Source organism: Theropithecus gelada, chromosome 3 (genome assembly GCF_003255815.1).
Source record: "Theropithecus gelada isolate Dixy chromosome 3, Tgel_1.0, whole genome shotgun sequence".
In the NCBI taxonomy this organism is placed as follows: Eukaryota; Metazoa; Chordata; class Mammalia; order Primates; family Cercopithecidae; genus Theropithecus; species Theropithecus gelada.
The window spans coordinates 107945849-107961277 of record NC_037670.1 but is presented as its reverse complement, the minus strand read 5'-3'; the positions used below and the strand labels follow the sequence as shown (position 1 = coordinate 107961277).

General features: G+C 38.9%; 1 protein-coding gene across 5 annotated transcripts in view; it reads left to right on the top strand.

Moving 5' to 3' along the window:
• DYNC1I1 (dynein cytoplasmic 1 intermediate chain 1) overlaps positions 1-15429 on the top strand; it is a 319991-nt gene that overhangs the window by 246413 nt on the left and 58149 nt on the right. For all 5 annotated transcript variants that reach the window (XM_025379447.1, XM_025379445.1, XM_025379446.1 and 2 more), the window contains 4 exons: positions 2753-2899; positions 7197-7310; positions 10159-10292; positions 13828-13972. In XM_025379447.1, the coding sequence (XP_025235232.1) occupies positions 2753-2899; positions 7197-7310; positions 10159-10292; positions 13828-13972 (540 nt within the window). The remainder of the gene's footprint in view (positions 1-2752; positions 2900-7196; positions 7311-10158; positions 10293-13827; positions 13973-15429) is intronic.

Genomic DNA, 15429 nt, shown 5'->3' with positions numbered 1-15429 from the left:
GATGAACATAACTATACCTCATCTTCCAAATAGAAAATTAAAAAAAAAGTCTACTCTTTTTCCTCATGGATATATTGTAAAAATAGGTTTTCAGCGAAACAAAGTAGACTCTGGAGGCAGAACTCTGGTGCTGCAAGCTGGTGTTACTCTTTTTTAGCATTAACTTCACTTTTTATCAAATTTAAATAAAACTCTGAATTTGAGATAGGGGGCTTTTGTGATATTTAAAATTTTTTGAAATGGTTTAGTAGTCCTTTATTGGTAGTAAGTGTTGGATGAATGGTTGAATGAAGAATGACCAAATTAATGAATGGACAAGTAGGTTTTGGAGTTGCCACCCTATGGGGTTGGGTTCTAGTTGATTGCCAACTATGTGTTTCAGTTTTATAGAAATACCTGCACTGCTGGTTTTCCTCTGGTTTAGTCTCAACAAACAGTACAAGCTTGGGAGGGATATTTGCTGGGATTTAGCTGAAACACAGAAGCAATCAAGTAGTTGAATTCTGCATTTTAAAAATTGAATGACATTCCTTTATCCATATTGATTTGAGCTTTGGTAAATTCAATTGTTGATACCACCTGGATAATTTTAAATCTTTCTGAAGCTTTAAAAAAAAGTTTCCAACATAGCTCCAGCAACATAAGAATTTCATCAATTGAAAGCTAAGAATCATTTCTGTGGGATGTGTAAAACAAGAAGCTGACCAGCATTATTTTCTTTTTCTTTAATTCGGTATCATTATTGAGAGTTATTCTTGAACTTTATGAAAACCAGATTGGGGCATGAGCGTGTTCTCCATTGAATCGTGTTCAAGGAATTGAAACTGAAAATCATTCAAAGTAGGGAAACATGACATTGAAAAATAGTCTACATTCTTTATTCTCCCTCAGAGTATCTGAGGCTGTTTCTAACTAGGAAGCCTTAGGCTGACAGGAGATCTGGGTTTGGTTTCTTGTTTTTTGTCTCGTTCTGTTTTATTTTAATAGATGTTTAGTTTACTAGTCAAAAAGAGGTCTTAGGTTTTTGTTTGGGGTTTTTTTGTTACTACTTTGCTGGTGTATCAGTTATGACCTTGGATCCTCTTACTCATTTGCTCCAAAAGTTGTGATTTCTCACCATTGTCCACAGAAAAAATTCCAAATAATCTCATTCAAGGCTTTCTGCTCTCTTAGCCACACTTCTTACGATTTGATTCTTCCATGCAAGTCCCCTCCCAGTCAAAACAGACTATGAGCTGCTCACAAGTCTCGTTTTGCTGCCTCTAGTCCTTTTCCTTCATTATTCTATCCTTCAGGAATGCCTGTTGCTTCTCTGCAGTCTTTGAATGTTCCATGTATACTTCAAGGTGTGATTCATCCTCTTCCATGAGGTCTTTCCAACCGTCTCACCGTTTCCAGCCTCCTCTCCCCCTCCCTAACTAAAACAAATCTTCTCCTTCCATCTATCCCCCTCACACACAGAGACACACACACACACTCCACATGCTCCTACAATTTAGTCATAGCGTGTATCACATTCAAGGCTGCTACTTGGGTGTGCTACTTGGGTCTGCACAAGAACATCAAGCCAAAGGGACACGTGGGGATGAAAATCCTCTTACTCTCCATTTGCCAAGGCGTGCACCTGCCCATATGACTGTGTTTCTGCAGAGGATACCTTTTTCTGTTTTCCACAAAGGCACCGTATGGACTAGTAGCCCATCTGTTCATCTGCATCCATGTTTTTTAGTTCCCTTTCCCAGAGCACAAATTTGCTGAGGGCAATGACCACCCTTTTATTCCTACCATTCCTGGTAAAATGCCTTCTTTACACATGGTAAGTTCTCAGTGACTTCGTTTAATTTAATTAAGGCATGAAATGTATTGACTAAAAACAATTACTTTAGCTTATAAATGCAAATATGAAAAGTACTGTAGGAATCAAAATGGACTTAGCAGATGTGGAACAGCAACTTGTCTGACTTTAAGTGCATTATGGTTCTATGTCAGCTAAGTAATTTCCTACAAAATGTAGTGCCCAGTAGTCTTTTGTGGGGCTTCAGAAACCACATTTGTGACAGACTATGACAGACCACGGCAGAGCTGGACTGAAATCCATTTCTGGTTGTTTGTTAAAATAGGCAAGGAATAACATTCAGAATTTTCTGCAGTGGGCAGAATTAAGGTCAGGAAGAATGCCCATGGGAGGTGAGGGAATTTTGGGAGGAGTCGGTTGGATCAGTCTGAGGTCAGTATACTTCCTGGAAGTCTACATTAAGGCAAAAACAAAACGAAGACCTCATCTTAAAGCCCTTGAAGCTAGAATGACTCTGCCTTTACCAACACTGCAAATTGTGTAATTTGACATGGCCATGCTCTCAAAGTAAAAAATTGCTTTCTAAAGGCTTTAGTGGAGAATTAATATTAGTTCTGTTGCAATTTTATGTGACAAATGGGAAATGTCCATAAAGCAAGCTTTACAGACCACAAAACAATGATGTACTTAAGATAGGTTTTATGCCTATTTAATAAAATGGACAGGACTTCAAATTTCAGATTACAAGGAGTAACCATTGGTCTGCCTCTCCAAGAAAGTCCCCTGCCTATGTACAAAATTTCTTAGTAACTATGCACTTTTACAGTCCCAGCTTTAAATTGTTTTTTGTTTTCCAGGATGTATTGAGTTTATGTGATGAACTGTTTTCAGGAAGAAACAAGCCACCTACAACCATTTCACAGTGCATCTCTTTCTCTCTCTCCTTTTCCCTGACAGTCCTCTGTGATGTCAGTCTGCTTTGCCCGTTTCCATCCTAACTTGGTGGTTGGTGGGACTTACTCGGGCCAGATTGTTCTCTGGGACAATCGCAGTCATCGAAGGACTCCGGTGCAGCGGACACCCTTATCAGCTGCTGCACACACGGTAATGCAAATTTTTGCCATATCCCTATGAGCCACCAGGCCTTGAAAGAGAAAATAACTCTACTCAAAAAGTATGGATGTTTTCAGTAATGCCAAGTTGGGAGGAGCTACTTTATTATGATTGAATCCTGACCAACTAAAAGTTAAGTGAAAAGTAGATGAAGGGGAATCACTGGCTTTAGGTATGTCTCTTAATAACGTACATGTGTTAGGATGTAGGGAGGATCTCCTTGGCTCTCCCAAAGGCCACCAATGAAGAGAAACCTTGGACGAGGCATCTGTGGAATTGTTTTCCCAAAGAAACCCTATGCATTTACATTATAAGGTGGAAACATGTATTTTCAAATAGATCCTGAAGAGTAAGGATTTCACGTCAAGGGATGATATACAGGACTTTTGCCAACAGGCCTTTTCCATTTGTGATTTGAGCGAGTACTTTGACTTTAAATTCTGGAATGTGTAGTGTAAGTCTCAACATAAAGTCTACAGTGACAATATAATCCTTGGGGTTAAAAGTCAACATCTCAAAACCATTACCCATAATTTAGTAGAAGAGGTTCAGTATAAGTGTTCATAAGACAACTACTCTGTCATTTCCTTTAAGAGAATGACAGGTGTGTACAGCAATTGTTCAGAGGAATGAGAAGACAGGCGTGTCTCCATCAATCCTTGCTACCTTGACACTCAGGGTAACTGATGTTCTTTCTCTGAAATGCCCAAATTATGCCCAAGGATACAGCTCTACTCTTGTTTTCAATTTCCTTAATGCGCTTGCTGCATTTGTTTCATATGCTGGCCTCAAAAGCACTCTGGCATGAAAAAGGACTGCCAGCTGTTTAGCTAAGTCCATGAGGAGGAAAATTCTCCCACTCTTGTAAGATTATCAATGGGAAATGACAAATACCAAGTCAGCCCCAATTCTGATTGACTGGGGCCAAAGACACATGCATGTGAAACTAGTTCTTGGGAATCTTGGGAAATTGCTCTTGCCTACCTCATTTCCCCCAACTAATAACAGAAAATTGTGGCCCAGGAGAAAGTGGGCTTGATGCAGGTGTTTGGCAAAGTACTGTGAAACCATGTCTTGGCCCTGTTTGGATGGCTGGTGTGTTTCTGAACGTACCTTCTGAAATTTCCAAAGTTGTAAATCCAAATGTTAAAACATTTAGCAGTAAGGTTTTGGGGAAAATTCAAACCCAGGAACTCTTCCAAAGAATTAACATTTCTTTTGCAAGTAACTTAGAGTGTGATCATCACAACTAAAATACTATTATTATCAAACTTACTGATGTTATTTCCGTTAGAAAATAAAATAAGCCAGGCATGGTGGCTCACACCTCTACTGCCAGCATTTTGGGAGGCCGAGATTTGAGGCCAGGGGTTCGAGATCAGGCTGGCCAACATGGAGAAACACTGTCTCTACGAAAAATACAAAAAGTAGCTGGGTGTGGTGGTGCATGCCTGTAATCCCTGCTTCTTGGGAGGCTGAGGCATAAGAATCGCTTGAAACCGGGAGGCAGAGGTGGCAGTGAGCCAAGATTGTACCACTGCACTGCAGGCTGGGTGACAGAGGGAGATTTCCTCTTAAAAAAAAAGAAAAAAGAAAAAAAAAGAAACAAAACTTGTCCACCTTTCTCTTTTGCTGTGTGTTTTTGTTGTTGTTGTTATTTTGGGGTTGTTTGTTTGTTTGTTTGTTTGTTCTAATCTATAGCTAAAAGTGAGCAGTTAATTTTGTGACTGTCTTTCAACTTTCACTATTGGCTGGCTGATTGGTACCAGGATCAAAAAGGAAAAAGAGGCCCACCACAGATTACTCACTAATTTCCTTTCACACCCACCACACATATGCATATGGGACAACAGGAAATCATAAGTAAAACAAAATCCTTCAGGCACACAGTAAGTTTATTTCCAAAATAAATAAAAACAATCTGGCATCTATACTGGAAAAATTAGGTGTACTGTAGCTTTTTTCTTCCTTAATGGTAGAGTTGTGTGTGTGTGTGTGTGTGTGTGTGTGTAAGCATGCCCCAGTGTCTGCTTCTGTTTTGGTTTCATTACACCTCTTTTTTCTTTTAAACTGAGTTTTATTACTCATGGAAGCACAGGCCAGTACTGCTGATTAAAGCCTGGGAGGGGCTGCCACACACGCTCTTTCTCCGGGCACCTGGCTCTATTATTCTTCTAGACTTGCTTTCTTTCTCTGCTGGACCTTTAATCTGTTAGTGTTTAATGATTTGTGTTGATGCTCAGTGGTTATCAAAGAAGCCCCACTGGACTCTTGTTGAAAAACAAGATGGATTTCAGTTTCATAACAGTATTTGGACCCTGCCTTCCCATTCTTCAGTTTTACTAAGTCTATACCATTTTCAGGTGAAAATTTGTTACATCCAATCTTCCATTGGATTTCCACACAGAGGTTAGCATGCTGTGTGGCTCTGGTCTTGATAATACACCGCCTCGGGCTCTGCATGCACCAGAGACTTGGGAAAGAGCATTGCCTACAATCCCACAACCAATCAGCCCTCCTGATACTTAGAGAATTGATTGGGATAACATTTAGCTTCAGATCTCTGCTGTACTTACCACTGTGCAGATCCACTAAGGCTGATTCATTTGGAAGTTTCAGTAGGGACATGGTGTGAAAGACATAGGGACTTAGCTGACTATCCATCAGCATAGGGGAAATAGGTAATATAATTGTCAAAAAAGCAGATGTAATCTTAGCATGCATTAAATGCAGGCATATTTTTTATCACATGAAAAGTGATAATTCAATGCTACCCAGATTTCTATATTCTGCTGGTCAGATTATAGGTAGACAGTTCTGTTTGATTCTCAGAACCTCACTGAAAGAGGAACCCAGACAAAATACAGCATTTTCAAAAGAGATTCACCAGGATAGGGAAGGTTTTGAAAACCAGGTACCCAAGGAACAGATGAGGGAATTAGTGACAGTCTGGGTAAGAAAAGATTTGGCAGGGAGAGGAGTAATAGGGAACAACTGTCTATAAATATTCAAAAAGTTGTACTGTTTTGACTTGATTAGTTTGGTCCCAGAGGGCACTGCACTGAAAGTATCTCCTTGAACTTTCTTTATCCCCATTAGGGGAAGAAAAAATTCCCCCAGGATACTGTGAAAATTGGCTGCCCTTTAAGGAAGGTGTTTAAGCAGAGTTTGAACGACCTCTTGGTTGAGGCAGATGAGTAGCTACGTTAGATGATTATTACCACTCCTTCTGACCAGCAGTTTATATGATAATAATAGTTTGGGAACCATCCTTTATACAATATCAACTTTCCAATATTAAATATTGTTTCATTGTAGTTGTGGCTAGGTATTATGGACAGTAATTCATCAAGGGTAAGACTTATACTGTCAGCTATTTACACAAAGAAGCACCAAGTAAGTGTGGTTTGGCCACTGATGGCTGAACTGCCTGAAATCTAACCCAAATTGCTGTAGGTTCTGCTCATGGTAACCTTCCATTTAGTGTCTAATACACAGCTGCAAATGATTTTACCCTACCGTTTAGAATTCTGCAGAGTGGATAACCCACAAGAGTATGACAGAGGGTTATAGCATCTTGTGTATGGTTCCCGGGATGTATACATGACCTTTCTCAATGCCCTGGCCAAATCTAAGCCTCTATACTACTGCAAATGGTATTTTGAAAAATAAATATATTATTATCCTAGATTTTGTAGTAACATAAAAGAAGCTAATTTTATCTCACTAGGTACACTGTGCCAATAATCTCACCACCAGTATCTCTCCCCCAGATTAAAATGGTATGAATATTAACCACTTTGTATAAAGAATGTTAACAAGTGTTTGGCATTGTGACTATAACACATTAAACTCCAGATTTAGTAACATATATTCCTTCCAAAAGTCAGTAGTTCTACCCTTTTGAAGACTGTCTTTTTCCATCACTCTTGTTGAGCTTAGAAGCCAAGCTATGCAGTGGAGACTTGTTCAAGTAATCCAAATTCACTTCCCTGCATTGCCTCTGCCCCATCAAACCTCATTTGTTCTAGCTTCCTTCTGTTCCACTGCATTGCATTCTGACTGAACAAGGTGAAGCTTTGTAAGTATTTCCACTATTACGTGTGCTGCCAGAGCTTTTAGAAAGAAATCAGGTTCAAATGAAAAGCAGCAAATGACCTGACGCTTGTATTATAGTGTAGGATTATGTCACTCTTTAATCCTTGTTTTAGAGTAATGTGTTTGACACTCAAATGTAAGCATTTCCTCTTGGATCTGTGTCTGATCCTCCTTGTTTGTGTTTTTGCAGCATCCCGTGTACTGTGTAAATGTTGTTGGGACCCAGAATGCTCATAACCTCATCACTGTCTCCACTGATGGCAAAATGTGTTCCTGGAGCCTGGACATGCTCTCAACTCCACAGGTGGGTTTGTTTTTCCCTACACATAACACCATCCTGGTTAAAAGACATACCTACTTAATGGAACATAGTTCCTAAAAGCCAAACCCTCACATCCTAGAGGAGCTAAAACCAATGGATGCACTTGAAAGACTAGGGCTTGCTTTCAGCAATCTTCTCTTGAAGCCAAAACCCATTTCCTTTACCACAAATCATGTAATTATTGTAATACATTAATCCTTAGGTCAGTTTCAAGTGAAAATGAAATAATCCATTCTAAATCATAGTAATTATGGAAGTTACCTATGGTATGAATTGTACTTACCCTACAGCATTGTTGAATAGATGCAAACGAGGTTGGAGCTCAGCAGAGCAATCCGTTATGGGTACTTGCACTGGAGGGAAGGTAACCCAGCAAAACAGAAATCCAAGCCCTTGCTTGTATCCGTGGCCTAGACAACAGCCTGTGTCTATGAAGAATTTATCAAACCATCTGTTTTCACCTCTGGAATGTTTGTTAGTATGGCTCCTGTCATTCCTTGCTCAGTAAATGAGAAGTCAAAAATGAAAAAGTTCCCAAGTCTGCAAACCAATACTGATTGCAACAATGGGAACCAAACAAAGGAATAGAAGTGGGAGAGACTGTCAAAGGGAGGCAACTAAATGCAACTTGCAAGATATGCGTATGTAGACAAACACGCAAGACATACACATACACACATGAACACATACACACACACTTTTCCATATTTCTTTGTGTGAAAAAACAGTATTCACTATCCTGCAGCCAAAAACAACAGAGAAGAAGTCATTGTAGCCTTTGACCAAAATGTAAGGAAACATGAAGAAAACTGCAAAACGATATCTAGGAGATAATTCTCAATGTTAACATTCCCGTATTCTTTCCCAGGATAAAAACCCTAGAATGTCTGTCACACAATTTTATAAGAAGTTAAAGTTTCAAAATGTACATAAGGAGACAGGGCACGGTGCTTCACACTTGTAATCCCGGCACTTTGGGAGGCCGAGGTGGGAGAATCATTTGAGCCTAGGAGTTCAAGACCAGCCTAGGCAACACAGCTTTAGTTTTTCTACCAAAACTTAAAAAATTAGCTGGGTGTGGTAGCATATGTCTGTAGTCCAAGTTCCTTGGGAGGGTCAGGCAGGAGGATTGCTTGAGCCCAGGAGTTTGAGGTTGCAGTGAACTATTATCACACCACTGCACTCCAGTCTGGGTGACAGAGTGAGACTTTGTCTCTTCAAAAAATAACTATTATTTTATTATACACACACACATACACATATACAAAAGGAAATATGGAAACTGTGAAGAACCAACCTCCTTTAAGTTTCCACAAAATACAGATGTAAAGAATACTAAGTTTTTAAAAATAATTTTAGGAAGAAAAAAGAGAGAGTGCTAACGAGTGGCTTACAATTGAAGTTCCTCTATTTTTGCTGATCTTTAACATTAGAGAGGCCTGGAGGGATTCGTATTTTATGGCTTTGTCTTAAAATTCTCAGCAATGTTTTGTTTTATTTTAAAAGCCTGGAGATTATAAACAGACATAAGAGCAAACCCTCTATTTAGGAATTTTTAATTGCCCATTTTGCTCATTACACCTATTTGTTTAGGTTAAAACCAGTCGTATGTTGGTTCTAAGTCTATTTGTATTAGTTTTAGCATGCTACAGACTCCTGTGTCTATACAAAGATGGAAGATTTCATGACATGGTTTCCATGGATGGCAGGGAGGAATAGGGGCATCTAACAGTTGTCCTGGTTTTTCTCTCTCCCAAATGGGTAAAGGGACTTTTCCTTTCTTGTTGCTGATTTTAGCGGGGAAGCAGATCACTGGATGATCCAGTTTTCTGTATGACATAGTCACAGCATCCTCTCCCTTATCCCAGTTGCTGATGTGCTCCCTATGCATGGATATCACAAACTTTGAACACGTCACAGGATCAGAATTTGTCTGTGCTGCTTAGACTGTTAGCTTGCACTTTCAATTTAATGGACTCCTTGGCCTAAATGGTCGTCCATTTGCACAAGAAAGACTAAACTCTCAAGCAACTATAATGATATGATACCTCAGAATGATTTTTTTTTTAAATTATTTGAGACACACAAAATAGGCTATTTGATATAAATAGCCAGAAATACTCAGGGATATTAGTTATAATTGATTATTCTTTTCTGTCATTAAACTTAATCAGCAGTATATCTTTTAAGATTAGGAATCTTTAATTCTCAATTAAAAAATCATATTATATAAAAGAAAGACTTCCATTTGCTATTTTAAATACATATTTAAATATTGTTCTTTTCAGGCTTATAGCCTATTCACCCAATGGCTGCCCTGCATGAAATCTAGTCCCTGTTGAAATCTGGTTTTTATGACCTGAGTGACAACTTTCTGGTTTTAGTCCATGGAGGACACATACTCCTGCTTTGACAAATGTGCTTAGTACATCTGATATTAATACATGTGTATTCTCACGAACAATTGATTTTGAAAATGTTTGTAAATACAAGGGTATTGTGTGTTTTATTAAAGCCTGGAGCTGACAAGTGTAACCATTACAGTATTATCTTTAGTTTCTGCACCATTAGTTTCAAAATTCTCACCTGTCATCTCTGCCTGACTTAAGAAGCAGCAGCACATGCTGATGAAATCCAGCCGGCCTGAAACCAGAGATCCACAGAAGCATGAATGTCAGGGGCAGTAAAGCATGGTTTCTGGCACAGCCGGGGTCTTTTGTAACGCTGTGTGAAAAGCAAACAGACGATTTAGCCAAATGATTTTTCCGTGCTATCTTTGGCATGGCAAGGAGTTGACAGATGGAAATGTAACCACACCATGTTTTGGTAGGAGAGCATGGAGCTGGTATACAATAAGTCCAAGTCTGTCGCTGTTACCGGAATGGCTTTCCCAACAGGAGATGTCAATAACTTCGTGGTTGGCAGCGAGGAAGGTACAGTCTACACGGCTTGTCGTCATGGAAGGTGATTTTCTGTTTCCTTACTGATGACATGTTCTTCATTTCCGAAAGTCTGTTATCACATTCTGGATTTTAACCACCTTGCATTATGAGAAAACATCTCTGAAAAAATGGAAAGCACAACTTCAAGTCTTCATTATCTTAAAGAGCTACATCTGCTCTGGTCATTAGCTGTTCATAAGTCTATGGTGGTTCACACTGCCTTAAGGGAAAACCACTGAAGCTTCTGAGCATATCATAAGAGACCACTGGCACCTTCCCAGCATCTCTGCATACCTTCAGGGTCTAGACATGTGCCCATCAGAGATAACAATCCCCAAATATTTCTTATCCCTCCTTGCCTCATTGAGTTTGTATACTCAACTTCTTTTACCAGGTCTAGCACTTCTCCCTTCTTGGCCTGGTTAATTCCTCCTCATCATTCAAGAGTCAGCACAGAGATCATTCCATGTGAAACCTTTCCTGACTCTTGAGCAAAGAAAACCACTCCCACTTTTAAGTCCCATAGAATTTTCATTTATTTTATTCATTCACTCTTCCAAGGAATATTTACTAAGAACCTACCATGTGCCAGGCACCATCAAAAGGATACATTAAAGAACAAGACAGACCTAGAGTTCATATTCTAGTTGAGGGCAAACTACTAATAAGCAAATAAATATATAGTTTAGGATGATAAGTGCTATGGAGAAAATTAAAGTAGAATAAGTGGGATAGGACTATCGGCTGTCAAGTTGACAATTGCATATTTTTTTATTGCTTCTACAATAGCATTAATCATATTTTAGTTTATTCATTCATCTGCCATTTTTCTTGTGCTACATTATTTCCATTTCATCTTTGATTTCCTGCACAGTACCTAGGACATAGTAAGTGTGGAGCTAATAATATATATTGGGGATAAAGAAATGATAAAGAAATGATATATAATATAATCCATACAATCTAGAGAACTGCCTTAAAACCCTTCCTCCCAGTCAGAGGGATCAGAACAGAGTGAGTCACACAAACCGCCATGTAGTTCCCATGTGATAGATAAGAACTCTGCCTTAACTGAGAGATTCACAATGCCCCTGGAAGAGAGAGTTGTCAGTATAAAGTGGAATCCAATAGTTTGGACTAGATTGTAAAATTGCATGCAAAACTTAACAGTTGACCTCACATCTTTTGAAAGGGTCACTATGTTCACACCGGTGCTTAATTTCTGTTTTAATTTAGTAGTTCTTATTCCATGTATTTATTTTTTTTCATCTCTTGCACTCATCCCAGGCTATTAAGATTTAATGAAGAACCACAAATTGTTCCAAGCTCATATCCCTGTGTTTCTGTGATCTGTAGAAATAACAAGCATCCATGGCTCAGCTGTGTGACTTTTTCCATTCAAACTATACAAGCTGTGATGTCCCTGCTGTTCTGCACATAGAAACAAGCAGTATTTGCCCCCTCACATGATTCAAACATGATTTAGGAAGATATGCCTCACAGTCCATTCCCAATGATCCTCCTTCATAAAAGCTGGCTAGAACCACACATTAAAGCTTTATCAAAGCATAAAAAAATTTGATAAAGTTATTCATTTATAAATACATTTGTTGTATGCCTACTTTGAGCAAAGTGCATTGTTAGGTGCTACAAGGCCTGCAGACGTCGTGTAAGCCTGGTTTCTCTCTTCAAAAAAACTGATGACAGTGGGAAAGATAAATACACAAACATCTGGAGCATGAGTAGAATGTCTTAAGTGGCACTAGAGGCATAGAGAGTATAATAGGCCAGATCTGGAGTCACAGCTTTATCTATATGTGTATTAGAATCAACAGGGCATAGGTTCAGTTGACTTAACCCATGGTTTTACCTAGGTCCTTAATTATCTGCGAAGGCTATAGAATACATTCATTGATAATTTCCAGATTTTTTTCATTGCTATAAAGTGAATAACATCTTACATGATGAACATTCTTGTTCTGTGGCTATTGTACTTTTTAAGCACTATCAGAATATGCACTTTGGTTCAAAAGAAGGGTCCCTGTGGCACACACCACAAATCTTTTTACAAGCTTAATTTTGCTTTTACATTGGTCCATGCATCTGAAATAGAAAATACAGACCTTAGTAAAATGGTAACATAGCAAGCATTGGCTTTGTAGTCATTCTAAATGGGGGAGAAGCAGGGGATTGTTATTTTTCACCTAACATAGAGAAGGTGCAAATCCACTTCCATAAATTAAACAAGGTCCTCATTTTGCACCCTATAAACCCTTTCAGGATGCTGTTAAGAGCAAGTGGAGTCTCACCAGGGGCCACTTCAAAGATCAGTTCCTCAGGTTCATTAGAACAAATTTAAATGATCATGTGTGGAACTGCTGTTAGCAGTTTCACTGGGCATAATTTTTGAGTGCCTGTTACATGGAACACGCACTGCCACACTTTGCTCATGATTCCAAATTTTGCTAAGCACATTGACATTTATTGGTGCTCCAGAGGCCCAAACGTTTTAATAACTGAACTCATTTTTATTCTTAGTGACATAATATTAGGATTCTACAATTCCTACGTATTTGTCATATTTATAACCTTGTGCACATGAATATTTTAAATACAGCATTTGTGGTATGTTTTCTCACATCTTCCTAATTGTATATGATTGCATGCAGAATACTAAGTGATAATAGAGGACTGCAAATAATACCAGCTTAGTTAAATAAGCAATATTTGTCGGTGTGTAATTTTTTAAATGTCTATCATTATTTCTCAAACGTGCTTCTCTCTTAAAAAAGGACTGAGACATAAGTTTGTCTGTTTTAATATTAGCTAGCTTATTCAACAAATATATTGAGCACTTACTATATGCCAGACACTTGGCAACAAGAACGACAAGATACCTGCCCATATGGAATTTACAAAGGATTTGTAAATCTCTCTTCTGTTTTCAGTAAAGAGAAAACATTATTTTCTCCATATTATATTTAAATTATGTGCATTATTTTGTGGTGACAAGGGTTTCCACAAAGTGTTACATTTTTAACTATGTTAACTTAATTTAAGAAATTTCCTCAAAAAAAAAAAAATGATTGTTTCTTCAAGGATAGATGGAGTTTTATAGTCAGTAGGCTCCCCAAAAGGAGATAAAGCAGACCATGTGCAAAATGCTATCTCAAGAATAAAATAATCTTATAAATATAAAAGCTTCTGAGACTGAAGTGTATTTGTTTCCATTAAAATAACTGCATCAACAATGATAGGCTTAGAGGAATTCCGCAAAAGGAATTAAATACTAAATGTTGATATTAAATTCTGTATTTTAAAAAGATTACATTGCCCCACATTGTTTTTAAATAATCAAAACTAGGGTAACATATTTGCAAACAATTTCTTTCAGGATAACTGTAAAAATGATTTCATTTTGATGGTGTGTGGTTGTTCCAAATTATGGAGAAGTAATCATGCAGAGTTGAGGGGTTTTTTTATTTTGTTTTGTTTTTTAAGCAATCACTGCTTTTCAGAGGTCACTGGAATTCTGCTCATGTGTGCTTTTCCTACAGCAAAGCAGGTATTGGTGAGGTCTTTGAAGGTCACCAAGGGCCAGTGACAGGAATTAACTGCCACATGGCAGTGGGCCCAATTGACTTTTCTCACCTGTTTGTCACATCATCATTTGACTGGACTGTCAAACTGTGGACCACAAAGGTAAGAATATCTTGACTGAAATTCTCAGATATATTATAAGGGCTGAAGATGGTTTTTCATTCCCTGGAAACAGTTGTCCCTAAAGCCTCTTCCAGGCAACCTGGCACTGGGAATTCATATACCTTCTGGTGAGGCCAGTCTGCCTCAGAGCTAGTCCATTTTACTTATTTATTTTTATTTTTATTTATTTATTTTCATTTTTATTTATTTATTTTTTTGAGACAGAGTCTCACTCTGCCACCCAGGCTGGAGTGCAGTGGCCCGATCTTGGCTCACTACATGCTTCGCCTCCCGGGTTCACGCCATTCTCCTGCCTCAGCCTCCTGAGTAGCTGGGACTACAGGCATCCACCACCATGCCAGGCTAATTTTTTTGTATTTTTAGTAGAGACAGGGTTTCACCATGGTCTCGATCTCCTGACCTTGTGATCTGCCCTCCTCGGCCTCCCAAAGTGCTGGGATTACAAGCGTGAGCCACCACACCTGGCCCATTTCACTTATTTTTAAACATGTAGGTAATACTTGAAAACATTCTAATTATAAAAAATTCAAACAATTCAAATAATGATAAAGCTGCAGTCCTCCTCTACCAACCCCAACCCCATCCACAACATCCCTTCACTGCCTGCACCTCAATCCCCTCCCCAGAGGCAAACTTTTATCAGTTTCATGTCTATGTTCTGGAGCTTGGTGGTATCTACTTTCTTACATATGTACCTATGGAAATATATGATTTGGGACTTGGGTTCTATTTTTGTTTGGTTCGTTGGTTGGTTGTTTATTTTTATTTTGAGCTGTTGGAGGTTTTTAAGCTGGTAAATGACCCTATGTTATATTTTAAAAGGTAATTCTGGCCAGGAGCAGTGGCTCACATCTGTAATCCCAGCATTTTGGGAGGCCGAGGTGGGTGGATCGCTTGAGGTCAGAAATTTGAGACCAGCCTGGCCAACATGGTAAAGCCCCGTTTCTACTAAAAATACAAAAATTAGCCGTGTACGGTGGCACATGTCTGTAGTCCCAGCTACTCTGGAGGCTGAGGCAGGAAAATCGCTTGAACCTGGGAGGCGGAGGTTGCTGTGAGCCGAGATTGGGCCACTGCATTCCAGCCTGGGCGACAGAGCCAGACTCCATCTCAAAATAAAATAAAATAAAAGGTGATTCTGTCCATGCTTGAGAGCAAGAAGAAAAGCAGAGACCACTTGGAAGGAAGGTGCAGTAATCTAGGAAAGAAATAACGTTGACTTAAACCAGTAGTCTGAGATGGAGAGAAATAAATGAATTTGAGAACCATTTAAGAGATAAAAGCCACGGAAATTGGTGATTGATTTGATAGAAGGAAGGTAGGAGAGGGAGTCATCAGCAGATAACCTAGGTTTATGACCTGGGCAGCTGGTGAGTTGTAGCATTCACTGCACTGGAGAACAGCAGGGGAAGAACATGCGGGGGAAGAGCTTTGCA